Source organism: Schistocerca piceifrons, chromosome 8 (genome assembly GCF_021461385.2).
Source record: "Schistocerca piceifrons isolate TAMUIC-IGC-003096 chromosome 8, iqSchPice1.1, whole genome shotgun sequence".
In the NCBI taxonomy this organism is placed as follows: domain Eukaryota; kingdom Metazoa; phylum Arthropoda; class Insecta; order Orthoptera; family Acrididae; genus Schistocerca; species Schistocerca piceifrons.
Window position 1 is genome coordinate 248,120,218 of NC_060145.1, and position 17,624 is coordinate 248,137,841.

The 17,624-nt window shown below is 45.3% G+C and overlaps 1 protein-coding gene across 1 annotated transcript; it reads right to left on the minus strand.

Annotated features, from left to right (window-relative positions):
- Positions 1–594: 594 nt before the first annotated feature.
- Positions 595–13,493, minus strand: LOC124712024 (pupal cuticle protein 36-like). Its single transcript, XM_047242315.1, has 5 exons — positions 13,409–13,493; positions 5,737–5,918; positions 3,758–4,339; positions 2,711–3,165; positions 595–1,367 (listed from the first exon to the last, which is right to left on the minus strand). The coding sequence occupies exons 1-5, from the start codon at positions 13,415–13,417 to the stop codon at positions 1,279–1,281; spliced, it is 1,317 nt and encodes a 438-aa protein (XP_047098271.1). The 5' UTR covers positions 13,418–13,493; the 3' UTR covers positions 595–1,278.
- Positions 13,494–17,624: the final 4,131 nt, after the last annotated feature.

The window sequence follows — 17,624 nt, forward strand, 5'->3', positions numbered from 1 at the left end:
TTCATAAATGACAAATCTATCGGCCAGCATTGCACAGAGCTGTGCCGGAGAAAGTTATTGTAAGAGCAGATAGTTGGCGACTTTATTGAGTTAAGAATTTTTGTTTTTTTTTATTCAGAATGATGTTACAGGGCCATGACGCAGCACTACTATCGTCCAAAATTTACCAGGTTACTGAATGTATTTTTTATTACGAGGTTTAGGAATTTTTCTGTTTGGAGCTTACATTAAATGAGAAAAGAATTTTGTGGGTACATTAAATGGGAAAATTTTTTTGTGTGAATGCACTTCTGTACAGAGATTATAAATGGGAACCAATTTTGTTCTGAGGTTCCACTAAAATCAGAATCACTATCCATAATTATTATTTTTATTATTTTTTGTGGGGAGGTTCCAATATATATATATATATATATATATATATATATATATATATATATATATATATATATATATATGTGTGTGTGTGTGTGTGAAAATATTATTAATACCAGTTGTTGTTGATCCTTTACCATGGTCCTCATACTACAAACTATGTAAGTGAATAGTATTGGAACTGTATTTCGGCTTTTTGAGTAATGAAAACATAGAAAGTTTAAGAAAAACAATATTTATTAAAAATATATTTTACACACAATATTTTTTTTTACATTTTTATATACATATAAAAATAAATAGTCTTTTAAAAATAATGACTTGAATACTTTCTCGTAGCGTGCCTTGTCGTCATAAGCATCACAGATGTCGTCTTTGTGCATCTGCGAAAGCAAAGTAAGTAGTGAGTATCTTCAGTAAACAGAAAAAAAAGAGTGAAGCTGTCTCGTACTTTCTGCAGTTGTAGTCTAGCTTTTTCGTCGGCTTGGGTCAAAGGCGACGAAAAGGAACTGCATGAGATAGAGGCATTAACACGCTATCTGCACCAGCGATGAGGACAAAGGGGACAAAGGATAGGTGAGATAGGATGTGGAGGATGTGCTGGTATTCGGTATTGAAATGTAGGGGTTTGAGTGGAAAAATTCCTGATCGTCGCCTGTGAAGCATTCGTCGATGGCCCTCCGATCAACGCAGCAGCATTCGAGACACCTTCGGGTCAGGAAAGGGACGTCGGATGACGACGCTGTTAGTCAGTTGGACGAAGGAGAGTCTTGAACAGCTCGGCCACGTGTTCAGCTACCCGTGGTCGGCTGGCGCGGTGGGCGAGGTCGTGGTCCGGAGTCGCGTTGCATCTGGTCGGCTGTCGGCTGTTGTCTGGCTACTGGCTACTGGCTACCTCGGTGCCTATTTGCCAGGGTTAGGGTACGAGTAGCCACTCTCTGGCGAGTAGCCGGGCGTTGCTCCAGCTCCAGCACCGGGACGGCCGAAGGCTCCTGGAACGAACAGCAGGTTGTACGATCGTATTCGTAAACATGAAAATCTGACTTGTATGTGGGAACACGTTCCCCTTTCCTCGAACTAGGATTTGGTATGAAACAGGACGACACACAAGTCGTTGTCGTGCAGCTGTATTGGAAATTGGCATCAGGATGAAACTGACTGATAATGCAGAATAAATCTCGATATAAGAGGTAAACAGAACAGTCCCTGGTAGACCAACTACGTTGGGAAATTACACGCTAAATGCAGGAGATAATTTTTACTATTAGGTCAGCAGTGTAATTGACTATACTAGAAGTAACTGGGATATGCAAAATGGACTAGCAATACCTAGACAAGATTTTCTTAAATATTCTAAACTAAATATACATATATGTAAGAGCTAGGAACTGAAATCAGGAAGTATTTGTGTAGAGTATATGCATGTATAGAAGTGGAACGAGTGCAATAAACACAGAAAACAAAACGAAAATGAAATGTATACAGCAGATAGCTGTTGAAAGGGTACTAAATAGAATCCGGGAGAAGGGAAGTTCACGGAATGGCTGTAGGAAGGGACGACATCCTATTCGTTGTCACAGTACGGAATGAAGCTCTAAAAGGCTCATGCTTCTGACACGAAGTAAGAGAAGCGTAGTTCGATGAACACATAGCTTCTTAGTGAAGTGAGAACTACGTCAGGTACTTCCAGATACACCGGTTTTTAATGTTCGAGTTTCCTATCGTTACGTGTGAAGATGAACCACTGACACCTGAAATTCTCAGTTTTCCTTAACGCCTCAACCGCAGTTCTATACGTCGCATAAATACGTATGTTGGCTGCTTAAACTTCCACACTGCATCACTGAATAATAAAAAACGAAATTCGTGAAAATATTTCGCCCACAAAAAGTTCTTTGCTGACCGAAAGCTTTTTTAGACTATATCGATACATTCACTAAACACAAATTGCTGTCTACTTCAAAGTCAAGAAGTGCTCCATAGTTGCATAGAAGACTTAAGGGTGACGTAGGAAACCACTGGATGTTTTCTCGCTCAGTTATGTATATATCACTAGCGGCATTTGTACTCCCAACACTAAGTAGGCGTTGAAAAACAAATGGGCAGTGCAAAGCTGAGAGATCTAGGGAAGCGTATTTTTTTCATGAGTTTCCTCACTATTCCAAAATGTAAAAAAAATGGTGTGTGATTCGTTGACATTGTAATAGTGGAACATGGTATGCTTATATATCTTCACACCAATGGTATATTATGAATGATTTGGTTTGCAAAAGTCTGCCGACTCGTACATATATTTACCATTTACTGCTTAACGAAGGTGTCATTATTAACTCACCAGCACCAGGAGCTCTGCCACCACCAAATACACCACCAGCTCCAGGAGCACCACCCGAGGGACCTCCAGCACCAGCACCAGCGCCTGGACGACCTCCAAAAGGACCACCAGCACCGGCTCCAGGTGCCCCACCAAAGGCACCGCCAGAACCAGCTCCTGGAGCACCACCGAAAGCACCACCAGCGACTCCTCCAGCCTTTGCCGCAGCTGCCTCTTCAGCAGCGTTCTGCTCCAGGGAGCGAAGGATCTCCTCGGGGATTGGTGGTGGAGTGGGCAGATGGGCGCCCTGCGGCTGGAAGCCGTTCTCATCGGCAGTGTAGGTTATGGTGTACTGCACACCATCGTCTCCAGTGTACGTGTAGCGGCCCTGCACGGTCTCGGCCTCAGCATCAGGGATTCCAGCGTTCTTCAGGTAGCCCTGCTCGTCCTGGGCGATGCCGTTGCCGGTTTCATAGCTATTGGAAATTACAAAATTCAGAAGCATTACAGTACGATCTAGCGAATTACATCATCCAGAAGGAGGGGCATCTGAGGTGAACAGACTCAATTGTAATAATTACAGCAATGAGAAACCCCTATTCATATACAATTGTGGTTTCATCTTTTTCAAGAATTGTTAATGTGCTCAGAATGTTTTGCTACTACAGTGAGGTAGCATGTGTACTGCTAAGTAGGTTCTTATTTAAAATTTCTTGTCATCGTATGTTCAACTTTTAATATAGGGGGAAATTCACCATGTGTGACATTGAGACACTGGATCAAGTTAGATGACCTTAAGCTCAAACTCTGTAAGAGCCGTTTAGTCATTCACTACATGTGTCCAGTAGTTAAACAAGTACAGAACATTTCGCTTTTGACCATTACATACACATAAAAAGTGACATGATATTATGTGCCAGGGGGTGTAGTCTTCTTCTAACTTGAACATCCAGTTATAATGGAAGACAAAGCTTCATTAGATTTGTGACTGTGGCGCTGTTTCGGTGTCTACATGTACAATAGTATTACAAAGTATTACCAGATGGCGCTGACTTGGCCTCTGCTTACCTGAAGTAGTAGGAGCCATCACCATTGTTGACATTCTCGTACTTGAGGATGGGGATGACGGGACCACCAGCAGCACCACCAGCTCCTCCAGCGCCAGGGAATCCCCCAGCGCCAGGCCTAGCACCACCAGCTCCAGCACCAGGCCTAGCACCACCAGCTCCAGCTCCAGGAAATCCGCCCGCTCCTCCTGCACCAGGGAACCCACCAGCTCCTCCAGCACCAGGGAATCCTCCTGCACCAGGTCTAGCGCCACCGGCTCCAGCTCCAGGGAACCCACCGGCGCCTCCAGCACCAGGGAATCCACCAGCTCCTCCAGCACCAGGGAATCCACCTGCACCAGGCCTAGCGCCACCGGCTCCAGCTCCAGGGAATCCACCAGGGCCTCGAGCACCAGGGAATCCACCTGCTCCTCCAGCACCAGGGAATCCACCTGCGCCAGGCCTAGCGCCACCAGCTCCAGCTCCAGCTCCCGGAAACCCACCAGCGCTTCCAGCACCAGGGAATCCACCGGCTCCAGCACCTCCAGGACCGCGGCCAGCACCTGGGAATCCACCAGCACCGGGGCCTCCAGCACCTCCAATGCTGTACATTCGACACCAATACATTATACAATCGTTTGTCACTAAACAGGATACAACGAGACTTTCAGAAATGACAATGTTGTAGGTTAGGAAGTGTCAGAGTCCATAAATCAACATATGTTGCCCCTACATCTTCATGAAATACTTCGTGGATAATAGACCTGAAACGGAAGGATGAGAAGTACCGAAAGTGACGCTACATATTAATTTCACATTGATAGATACAATTCTAATAATATTTTTCCACGTCATGAAGATGGACTGCCACCACTCCTACGTTTGGCTTCCCCTGAGGAACTAATTGCAACACGACTACAAAAAGGTAACTACGAATGAACAATTTTTACCAACTAGGTGTTGAAATAGTTACCTATTAATTTAAAACACAGTATACATTCTAATACATAAGCTATTTGTAAATTTCTCTGGCCGTTGAACACACACACACACTTAAACATGTCTATCTTACCACAGTTTTGATCTTAATATTTTGCCTACGACAACAGTACTGAGTTATACTAGATCGGTATCAGTTTCTTGGATTTGATGCTATCTTATGTAACAAAAAACATAAAATTGTTAAGCGACCTCAGTTATAAATGATTTTTGTTACCAATCTTTGTTATGTAAACCTTTTTCCCTTCTGAAAACGTATATAACAACGTTTCTTATCTTACGTGAATGTGCCTCTTATACTTCAGAAATTTCCACTGTCCCACACAATTACTCATTGATTAGAGTCACAGTGTTTATGAAATGCAAGCAGTTACGTATCTTGCAATGCTTTAGCATTGGGATCATAGGTACCTTTCGAGAGAAGACCCACCTTTGCAGAACATGCCCAATGGGAACCGGCCACACAACGACGTGTACTTGTTGGAAAAGACTAACTTACAGGGAGTTAGTGCTTCATCTATTGTACATCTGACGACAAGCATAAAGAACTTAAAGAACTATTTCTTGTGACACAAAACAATATTCGTGCACCTCTCGCTGCGCTATACTGTACATGTACCTTGAAGCTGTGTTGCAAATGTGCCCGACCAACAAAAGTGGAATAGCCGTGTTAGCTACCTGCGACACGATTAGGCCTAAGCTGTCTTTCACTAACGTAAACGAAGGTATTTTTATATGAGTCATGAAGCTCCTGGCTGGCTTGATGCAGCCTGCCATTAATTCTTCTCCTTTGTCAACCTCTTCATCTCAGAGTAGCGCTTGCACTAAAAGTCCTTAGTTGTTAGATATATCCTATAGCCTATCCTCCCTTACAGTAATTGCCTACAGCTTCTTCAAACATCGCGAAATATTTTCCGTTTGCCTTTAGAGCTCGCTCTGCAGTCCAACGGTGCTACTCCCACAGCCTTACACACAGATCGAAAGCTAAACTCCTGTACTCACCCGCCCAGTCCAGGTCTTCCAGCTGCACCTCCAGCTCCGGGCCTAAACGCTCCTCCAGGACCGCCGAAGGGCGCTGCGATGGCTCCTGGAGCACCGCCGGCCAGTGGCGCACCCGCTGGAGGCAGGTACGAGTTGTCCAGCCGCTCGGCCGCAACCACGGCTACCAGTGCTGCCAACAGCAACTGCAACACACCAAGCATCCAGCGTCCTGAACACAATACGTTACCACATACGCGAACCTCTTCACTTCGAACCACGTTCAATTGCTTACATCAAAAATTACACGAGCGTCATTTAGACCGAGCGTCACCAGGAACGAAAATTATTTTCTTTTCTTGACATACGTGACTGAATCTCCGAGATACTTGAGACAGTGCATTTCCGATGAACTGGGGAAATCGCATTGCGCTGGAATTAAGAAGGAAGTTACAGTAATGTAATTTAGTATTGTAGTTCTTCGTAGTAGAGACTGTGTTTTGGGGGAAATAGGAACAGTTTTAGAGATAATAGCGGGAAGTTTACCGTAGAAAATCTGTGTATGAAATTATGCAGTAATTCGGTAAGGGAGAAGAGTGCTGGCACTAAATCCACTCGTCTAGAACTGGGATAACTGGCGATGGGTCCTATATCGTAACTAGATCAATTACGTAGGCTAGGTAGATCAGTTTTGAATGCATCCCAATACAACTACCTGTTTATTAACTGCACACCGTGAACTATAGATTTATTGCATCTGGGGTCCACAGCTCGTGGTCGCGCGGTAGCGTTCACGCTTCACGCGCCCGGGTTCGATTCCCGGCGGGGTCAGGGATTTTCTCTGCCTCGTGATGACTGGGTGTTGTGTGATGTCCGTAGGTTAGTTAGGTTTAAGTAGTTCTAAGTTCTAGGGGACTGATGACCTCAAAAGTTAAGTCCCATAGTGCTCAGAGCCATTTATCGCACCTGGGAACGCTCTAGATGATATCGTATACCTGTGAGAATCGAACTGTTCGCGTCCATATTAAACATTGGGATACTCGTACTAGAGAAAGTTGGTGAGGTTAACTAGAAAGGCATGTGTTGTAACAGTATGACAACGACATCTGAAAACTGTCATTTGTAGCGCGCAGCATTACACCAGGCGAACTATTTCTTGACTTTCTCTTCAAGATCGTTACAATAAGTTAAGAAGAAATCGGCATGTCAGTTACGAAAGGAACATATCACTTTAAATGTAGAAATAAAGTCCGACAGGAGATCTACGACTAACGTATGCATAACTGTAAGTCCTTTTCGTCGCTTTAGGTTGCTATTAAGGCGTTAGAAAGATATACAAACAAGCTGACTTCTGTTACTAACGACGTAAAGCGATGGAGAGAAAGCCCTCGAGAGAATGGAGACTAAGGGTTTAATGAGCCTTTAGAGAAGGAGCAAAAACTAGACTAAGGGTATGGAAGGAAAGTGGACGTGTCCTTTCCAAGGGAACCATATCGTAATTCGACTTATACAACCGTGGAAACCGCACAAAACACACATCATTCCTCCGAATGGGGACTCAAAATTCGTTGCTAAGGAATGAGAATACAGCGTCTCACCTCAGTGCGCCACGCCCGGTTGCTTTTTTAGCTGCACTGCAACAGCTTAAGACAGTAATAACGTGGTGAAACTAAAAGTCGTCGTAAGCGTCATAAAACTCGATTGTTATGGTCGCTTATCTCTATGCAGAAATCTGTCTTGTTGGTATATTTGCGGTAATAAGGGAATGTGCACACTAGGTGAACCAAAACTATTCCGGGATATTTTCTGAGTATTGTGATGTAACAGACCATGTGGTGTACAGTAGCGCGGTACAGAGTAATGGCCTTTCAGATGACTACTTACCTGCAGTATTTACCCGCACAACCGTGTACATGTCAACGGTAAGCATCGTGTATCTAGTTTGGAAACGAACTTGTTACCTGAACTCGTGGTGCCTACTGCTGTCAACAGTAATGCCCACTTTAATTTTTATCCTCAAACTAGCATTCGCTTTCGCTCGATTCCACCTTGGCTCCACTTTGCAGAAGTGCAACTTGCTTGTTAACAGTAACACACAGCATTAAGATTAGGCTGTTGATGAAGGGTTATCCAATATGCATCTAGTGTATGAATTTTCGCAATATAATGGAATAGCGGTACAAAAACGCTCTGATAAGCTATTCCCGCAGCGATGGCAACCACATCACAGTACTTTCGCATATGATGGTTGTTGCACCGCTCTGTGTTACATGTTGATTTCGTATTACAGGATTTTTCACTGCCCTGAAGATAATTTCGCACATACAAATTGTGGTAACAAACCGAATAAATTTTAATTACATTATTGATCTCTAACAAGTTAACCGAGATTACTGGTCCCTTACCCAAAAATAGAAAATAAACTCAGGCATTTTGTCGGCAGTTCAATTCACCGTGTATTTACATTGGAGGTTCTAGAAGGAAAAAAAATTGAATAATGTAATTACCGAATTAGGACTGTAGGAATCATCCATTCAGTCACCTTCGCTGCGTTTCGGCGCCAAGTATTCTGCGAGTACTTTACACACTATTTTTGAAGGTACTAGAAGGATAAGTTTAATAGCAGGCAGCAGCAAGCGTATGTTCTCATTTGTACGATATGACTGTTCGTCCACGGAGGATAAAACTAGGCAAAACTTTCAAAAATGGTTCAAAAAAATGGTTCAAATGGCTCTGGGCACTATGGGACTCAACTGCTGAGGTCATTAGTCCCCTAGAACTTAGAACTAGTTAAACCTAACTAACCTAAGGACATCACAAACATCCATGCCCGAGGCAGGATTCGAACCTGCGACCGTAGCGGTCTGGCGGTTCCAGACTGCAGCGCCTTTAACCGCACGGCCACTTCGGCCGGCGGCAAAACTCTCATCTGCCCTAAGGTTGATTTCAACACAACGGTGCTGTACTGAACATGGTCCTCGTGGGAAGACGAGTGCTGTTCTCCATCCTTTGAACTGGGGAATCTACAGTCGGCGAGTACTCATTTTTCACCTTAATAAACACTGACAGAGGTAAAAGAGGTGATGAGTGACAGATAAAAATGTATAGACTAACTAGGAATGAAATCGGAGACCTTGGCTAGGATTTTATCCCCGATCAACCGGGCCACGATAAGGCACCTACTATCTAGAGCCCACGAGGGCTCGCGCTGTTTTGAAGTCAGTCAGGTGTGTACATACCTGACAGTAACTGACTATATGTCGTTACAGTGAGCGCCTCCTTCCGCTGCGCCCTACAGTACCTTCCAAATTCCTAGGACTGAACAGCGTGGAGGTGCGCCGATGTTGTCCAGTGGTCAGTGGCGGAAATGCAGCGTTACGTAAGCGGCGCGCCTGATCTCTGCTGGCCGGTGGGGCGACCCCTGCAGCAGCTCCGCCAGAAGACGCTCTCCGCCGCCTCCGGCGAAAGCCTCGGCCGCCGGCGACCCTTCATCCAGACGCTAACCGCAGCGCGCCGAGCAGCATCGCACCGCGCTTGTCTACTTTCTACCTGCCGCTCCAGGCCGTTACGATCACAAAAAGTGACGTAGCCAATTCTCCTAGATTACGCGAACTGCCATTTCGGGAACGTGTGGTACACCTCTTTCCCACTTTTAGCGAGACTCGCGTAAAGAGGGTCTTCGCAGTCAGCTGAGCAAAGTGTGCCAGGACAAAATCTTTGCGGCTTGATTGTATTTCGTCGACTATGTCACAGCGTGAGAGAGTGGCTAAGCATTTAACTACAGCCATGTGCAGAATCCAGTGACATTCACAGATACACGCTAACCCAAACCCGCCACTTCTTCGTTATTCTTCGCTTGACTGGTTAAACTTCTCTATCATTCACTACAGTTACTACTCCCTTTAGCAACGTGGAAGTTATTCCTTGATGTCTGAAGGCTTCTATCAACGTGTACCCTCTTCTTGGCCAGGCTACGGGTTCCTCTTCGCTTTTGTGGGCAAACCTCGATGTTTTGTGAAGCGTAATAGTTGCAAGTACCCGCTTCCGTAACCGAGGCCGCTCATACATATATCTGCAGTACTTCTTGACTCGGATGTAAGCAGGTCTGAATCCTGGGGTTGGAAAATTTTCAGTGCAAGTATTTTGCCGATAAGGGGAACAGAGATGGCTGCGTAAAGTTCCTGACGACTAATTTTTACCTCAATATCACGGATTAAATTGCTGCTCGCTTCGAAGTGTTTCGTGAAAAAAGGACACGTGAAGCTGTTGGTGGTGATCCTGGCATCGGACTGGAGCGTTACAGTCGATGGCTTTATTTACTCAAGAGTAGCAGGCTATGTGCTGACACCGCGTTCCACTCTTCCCCGAAGTCGATACTCCACTCTTCAGGAATTCTTCACTGGCTACAACACAGGACACAGATACGTAGCTGAATAACAAGTCGGAAACCACGTCCAGTAGGACCTGCCTAGAACGGTGAAGCAAGATTCACTCATCTGTTCCCTTAGGATCACTTCCTGTGTTGCTTTCATTCGTGGCGCAAACGGAAACACCTTTTCCCCTCTAGTGTCCAATTTGACGCTGGTTAGTCTGCTGTGTGTTTCACAGCAGAATGATCACCGTCGATACTCAAATATATAGCAAAACATTGAAACGGAGATAACCACACTTTCCCTCTAGGAGCAACCGAATAATCTTTGTTAAATGACTTGCTGATGTTGACACTGTTCCGGAGTAACGACTCGATTGGAAGACGATAAATTTGGCACGAGACAATGCTTTCAAGAAAACGCGTCGGTGTCTCATGAACTGATTTCGTGAAACAGGAAAACACATGAGAAGGTACGATGAGTACTGCAACACTATTCCGTTCGGATTACCTTAACCATTATACCAGTTTGCCGTATTGAAAAGCTAACCGTTTTGCAACGAGCGTAGTATTACAAGCGGTAGTTTCCGATGAAGAGCTGTTTCGAGCACCGGTTTCAGGTCAAATAAGAGACAGCCGGGCCACATAAAGGTCATTTCTGTGGAAAGTAAACAATGACTGACAGATTAAAACTGTTCACCGGACCGAGACTCGAACTCGGGACCGGTGCCTTTCGCGGGCAAGTGATCTACCAACTGAGCGATGCTAGCACGACTCACGCCTCGTCCTCACAGCCTTACTTCTACCAGTATCTCGTCTCCTATTTTCCAAACTTTACAGAAGCTCTCCTGCGGACTTTGCAGGACTAGCACTCCTGAAAGAAAGGATATTGCGGAGACATGGCTTAGCCACAGCCTAGGGGATGTTTCCAGAATGAGATATTCACTCTGCAGCGGAGTGTGCTCTGATATCAAACTTCCTGGCAGATTAAAACTGTGTGCAGGACCGAGACTCGAACTCGGGACCGAGTTTGAGCCTCGGTCCGGCACACAGTTTTAATCTGCCAGGAAGTTTCAATGACTGAAGCGATTCTAATGGCGATATGTTCATTCCACTCCAGTGGCAGGCACTGCAAGAGAGGCGCTCTGCATCACAGTTTGATGCACTGTTGTAATTCTGGGAGCGTCCATTGCTAGAAAAGTCTGCCAATATTTCCTCATAGATATATCTTCCAAAAAAGACCATGAACGTAAAATTACAGAGATTCGAGTCTACGCGGAAGATTACCACCAATCTTTCTAACCGCGAGTGGAATAGGGAAAGGAGGGAAGTGACAGAAATGCACGAGTACCCTCCGCCACACACCGTAAGACGGTTTCTGAAGCAGTAGATGACGACACAGATACACGAGTGCATTTTACGATGAAGCCAGTGGGTTCCTAGTTTAGCTAGAACTGTCTTCACTGCAAGGAGAGTAATCGATATATATTATGTTTCACAGAGGAAGACTGCACTGTAGTTCCTTCTCTAGATTGTCACACAGATGACAAAATGGTAGATATCGAAATAGATGACAGAGGGATAGCTCAAAAGAGGAAAGGCCTCTGGACCTGACGGAATACCAGTTCGACTTTACACAGAGTACACGAAGGAACTTGCCCCCCCCCCCCCCCTTCTTGCAGCGGTGTACCGTAGGTCTCTAGAAGAGCGTAGCGTTCCAAAGAATTGGAAAGGGCACAGGTCATCCTTGTTTTCAAGAAGGGACGTCGAACAGATGTGCAGAACTATAGACCTATATCTCTAACGTCCATCAGTTGTAGAATTTTGTAACAAGTATTATGTTCGAGTATAATGACTTTTCTGGAAACTAGAAATCTACTCTGTAGGAATCAGCATGGGTTTCGAAAAAGACGATCGTGTGAAACCCAGATCGCGCTATTCGTCCACTAGACTCACAGGGCCATAGGCACGGTTTCCCAAATGGTTCAAATGGCTCTGAGCACTGTGCGACTTAACTTCTGAGGTCATCAGTCGCCTAGAACTTAGAACTAATTAAACCTAACTAACCTAAGAACATCACACACATCTGTGCCCGAGGCAGGATTCGAACCTGCGACCGTAGCAGTCGCTCGGTTCCAGACTGTTGCGCCTAGAACCGCACGGCCACTCCGGCCGGCACGGGTTCCCAGGTAGATGCCGTGTTTCTTGGCTTTCGCAAGGCGTTCGATACAGTTCCCCACAGTCGTTTAATGAACAAAGTAAGAGCATATGGAATATCAGACCAATTGAGTGACTGGATTGAAGAGTCCCTAGATAGGACAACGCAGCATGTCATTCTCAATGGAGAGAAGTCTTCCGAAGTAAGAGTGATTTCAGGCGTGCCACAGGGGAGTGTCGTAGGAGCGTTGCTATTCACAATATACATAAATGACCTTGTGGATGACATCGGAAGTTCACTGAGGCTTTTTTCGGATGATGCTGTGGTATATCGAGAGTCTTTAACAATGGAACATTGTACTGAAATGCAGGAGGATCTGCAGCGAATTGACGCATGGTGCAGGGAATGGCAATTGAATCTCAATGTAGACAAGTGTAATGTGCTGCGAATACACAGAAAGAGAGATCCCATATCATTTAGCTACAATATAGCAGCAACTGGAAGCAGTTAATTCCATAAATCATCTGTGAGTACGCATTGGGAGTGATTTAAAATGGAATGATCATATAAAGTTGATCGTCGGTAAGGCAGATGCCAGACTGAGATTCATTGGAAGAATCCTAAGGAAATGTAATCCGAAAACAAAGGAAGTAGGTTACAGTACGCTTGTTCGCCCACTGCTTGAATACTGCTCAGCAGTGTGGGATCCGTACCAGATAGGGTTGATAGAAGAGATAGAGAAGATCCGACGGAGAGCAGCGCGCTTCGTTACAGGATCATTTAGTAATCGCGAAAGCAAACGGAGATGATAGGTAAACTCCAGTGGAAGACTCTGCAGGAGAGACGGTCAGTAGCTCGGTACGGGCTTTTGTTGAAGTTTCGAGAACATACCTTCACCGAGGAGTCAAGCAGTATATTGCTCCCTCCTCTCGCGAAGAGACCATGAGGATGAAATCAGAGAGATTAGAGCCCACTCAGAGGTATACCGGCAATCCTTCTTTCCACGAAGAATACGAGACTGGAATAGAAGGGAGAACCGATAGAGCTACTCAAGGTACCCTCCGCTACACACCGTCAGGTGGCTTGCGGAGTATGGGTGTAGATGTAGATGTAGATGCCTGACGGTAGTTACTAAAGTTGGTCCGCAGGAGTGGAATCCAGGTACTCACCAACTTCATGATGTCGGTGGTCGGTGTTTGCGATGGTCAGATCACCGTGTGGGAGGTGATGGTGCTGCTGAGTGCGCAGTCGTGTGAGCTGTTGCCTGAGTCCGGCGCTGTCGCCGTATTTATACGTCGCGTCGCGAAACGCACCCTCTGCCTCTCCCGCCGCCGCCCTCGCCCCCACTCTGGCGGCGCACCGGCGCGGCCACGGCGGCCGCTTGCGAAACGCGATCATGTGAGGCGCGCGGACGCGACGAAGAGGGGGGGCGAGCCTGGAGATGCTCCGCGGCGGCATCTAGATTAGGCGCGCGGCCGCGGGCTGGACGTCCGCGCCGGCGGTGACGAGGCCGCGACGCCGATATAAACCTCCGTACGTCCACGCGGGCGCTTCACGGCCCCAGGGACGGCGTTCCCATCCGGACGTCTCTGGAACAGCCACCGAGCGTCCAAGTCGCTTTGAGGCAGGTCTCGAGGCAGGGGTGCGGACGCGACGGCGTGAGGATTACCCAAGGATGTAGTGCAGTGGTCGTCCCAGCGGTCTTGCCACGCTGAAGCTCTCCCGCGTTGCGTCGAATGGTGTCGCTAAACTCTGTGACGTTTCTACAAAGCACCTGCTCATCTTCAGACGACGGTGTCGCACGATGGCGGAATTCCGCAAGCAGACTTCTACCACACCAAAAACCTGCGTGGATGAATGAACAGTCCTTATCGAGGCTGCCACGAAGACTGTGTGTTTTTCGGAAAATCAGTGCGTTTTGGCCATCAGGAGACAAACCGAATTTTAAAGCGCAAAGTGGTTTATCTTGCTGCGTTACCCCCTGCAAACTTCAATTTTATTACTACACCATTACTTTTTCGAACAGGAACAGCCTCTGTCACAACTCGTCCACGGACAGAGGGAGAGGCATCTAGCCCGTTACCAGCCCAGGATTAAGAAAGCTCTATAGTTCTCCGATTTATTTGTTTCCATTTTTATTTCCTTTAACTAAATGCGGCGCCGGTGCTCGCCACGTCGTTGATAAATGTTCTACCGTACCACCAATAGTCTACAGCCGGCCCGAGTGGCCGTGCGGTTCTAGGCGCTACAGTCTGGAGCCGAGCGACCGCTACAGCCGCAGGTTCGAATCCTGCCCCGGGCATGGATGTGTGTGATGTCCTTAGGTTAGTTAGGTTTAAGTAGTTCCAAGTTCTAGGTGACTCATGACCTCAGAAGTTAAGTCGCGTAGTGCTCAGAGCCAGCCAATGGTCTACATCATCACCTGAAGATGACAACTAGGTGCTTCGCCGAAACAGTGGAAGGCATACACTTAACGGGTCACCGGTTTTGTACTTGCGCATAATTGTAGTAGGCAGGTAAAAAATGCTGCTCTAGTTATTGTGCTGTGCGCTTCTCAAGCGTTTACAAGATATCGAGTTTCGAATTCTTAGGAGTCTGTTGAATGAGATAGGAGGGCGACAGCCGTGCACCAAAGTCGTTAGTGCATGCGACTACAGAGGCACATTAGAAGTATGCACCTGCCGCAATCGAGTCTCGTCCATCATTTACTACATCATTTTCTGCCAAATACTTGTATCGCTGCAATGAATCATTTCTCCGTAAATCAAGATAAATATGGTAATCATAATGGTACATACGTGCCGAGATATAAATATTAATCGAGATACAATAAAAATTTATTTGTCGTGATACAGTCATAAGCATATCGCAAGGAACTTATAGCAGACTATGCTGCCTCAAATGGTCCGCAGTTGCTTGTATAGCCTTTGGCCTATCAACAGAAAGCGGCTATGCCCATCCTTCTTGGAAGAGGCCTGAGCTATCCGATTTCCTACCTTATGCGTTGCAATCAGCTTCATTTCTGTCTTAGAGGTCAGGCTCTTATTGGTCAACATTTCAGGACGCTCAGGAGACATGTTCGTTCGTCTACCCTGAAAAGGCACCTTTATTTTCTTTTCAAGATGGAGCCATTAGCACGATGTTCAATGGCAGTTGATGAATCATCATAACACTTGGGCCGGACCAGGAATATTATTTTATCTGAACGGAAAAACCGTAATATATGAAATTTTAACTGACGTTAAAATCTGTTTGGAAGTAATCACTCACTACACTAAGTTTCTCTCGTTAATGAACAAAATACGTTTTTTTTATATAATTCGTATGTTTTTCTACTTTCAAAAATAAATGATTTCTTATCAGCTCTTCTGTCACAGTAAACAGGTTTTTACACTCATAAACGGCACATCCATCCTCTTAGACAAAGTAAATGAATATCTCTTTTGATCTAAGTAGATATTCTGAAAAACCACCGTGAAATGCATGGACTACTTGTTAGAGTTTATTCTCATTACATTCACATACAGAACGCAATAGGAATGATTTCTTAAATGCTTCTGTTTACCCTGTAAGTAGTCTAATCTCTCCCTGACCGATTCGTTGGGGGCTGCATTGTATTCCTGCTGGTTCTTGTCACTTTTCCAACAGTCTCTACGGAAATAATAAACGTTTTCGTGCCATCAGTCGTGTGACTGGTTTGATGCGGACCCCCACGAGTTCCTCTCCTGTGCCCACCTCTTCATCCCAGAGTAGAACTTGCAACCTACGGCCTCAAATCTCTGTCTTCCTCTACAGATTTTGCTCTCTACAACTCCCTCTAGTATCATGGAAGTCATTCCCTGATATCTTCACAAATGTCCTATCATCCTGTCGTCTTTGTCAGAGTCGGCATATTCCTTTCCTGTCCGATTCTGCGCAGAGCCTCCTCATTTCTTAACCTATCATCCCACCTAATTTTCAACATTCGTCCGTAGCACCACATTCCAAATGCTCCAATTCTCTTCTGTTTCCGTTTTCCCACAGCCCATCTCTCACTACCAAACAATACATAGATTTTGAATAGTTGTCTTCTTTTCTTCATTCTCCAACCCTCTGAAACACACATAAACACTGTTCATATTGCTATGTAAATACAAGGAAAAACTTGTGATGCGTTAGTGAGTTTAAGCCACGTATTTAAAGTTTCCTCACTTTCCGGTCAACCAGAGTAAGTCGGAGCCTGACCGAAACGACCCAGACCCTCGCTCCCGCAAAAATCGTTCCACGGCCAGAGCTAGGTGACACCGCCCAACACGTTTCAGACTCACAGCTATATTTATTACGCCGGAAAATGCTTGAACAGGGTGTCCACTTTTTTCGTTAAATTACTTGTAACTGGCTGTATTATAGGATTTCTCTTTCACTCCACATGGATGCCCGACAGATCTTTAATGTAGATCTGAGAGAATGAAGAGTTCAATAGTGAGTTTTATGATTCACTGCAATGGTCAGATTCACAAACAATTTCGACAGTAACAAGTTCGTATTTGTTAAGCGATAAGTCCCTGAAAATGCCAAAAGTCGTATACAATAAGCCGGATCTACGGCATCGTACGTTAACAGTTTAAGACAGCATGTCGTTGATTGCGCATGCAATACAGAACTTCTTGGGTTTGTAGAAACAGCTCTAATGTGGTCCCGTTGATAAAACTGATAATGGTTATCGCCAATTATTGTTAATAAACTTGATAGTATTGAATTCCTTAACAGAAACTGAAGTGTTAATGGACCTCTCCAAGAAGTGTTGGTGTTGTACGTCTGCAAGCTTTCGGCGATGTTGTCATTGAAGATGCAATCATCTGAGCCGTTCATTCGTGTTATATTCCATTCAAAACTTCATCACAGCTCAACGTTTTGGTCCTTCTTGTTGCAGTCTTCATCAGGATTCCAGGAACACCCGTGGAATCCTGAAGAAAATCTTAGCAGAGGGATCTAACTGTCGAGCACTGTAGAATTTTAAAGGGAAATATGACGCGATTTCACATCGTTGGACTCCCAAAAGGTTTATATACTCCTCTCTCAACATAATAGTGACAAAACACACTATTTCTAGGGCATCTAGACGACAGAACAGTTGCCTTTATACACAGTTTACCTCAACAGCGTTCCGCCAACAAGGATGAGATACATCCTCAGGTGTGCATTACGGCCTCGATCAAAAACGCAGACCTCCAGATAATTCCTAAGAAACTGTTCTTGTTGATTACAGTCAGTGGTTTAGATATGTACATCAAAACTGGTCGGCAGTTGGCTCTGAAACACAGGAAAATACTATGTGCTGGAGGAGTCCGGCCTTACAATCTTCCTTGCTTTTGTTTCCTTAGACATCAAAATCACAAACTACCC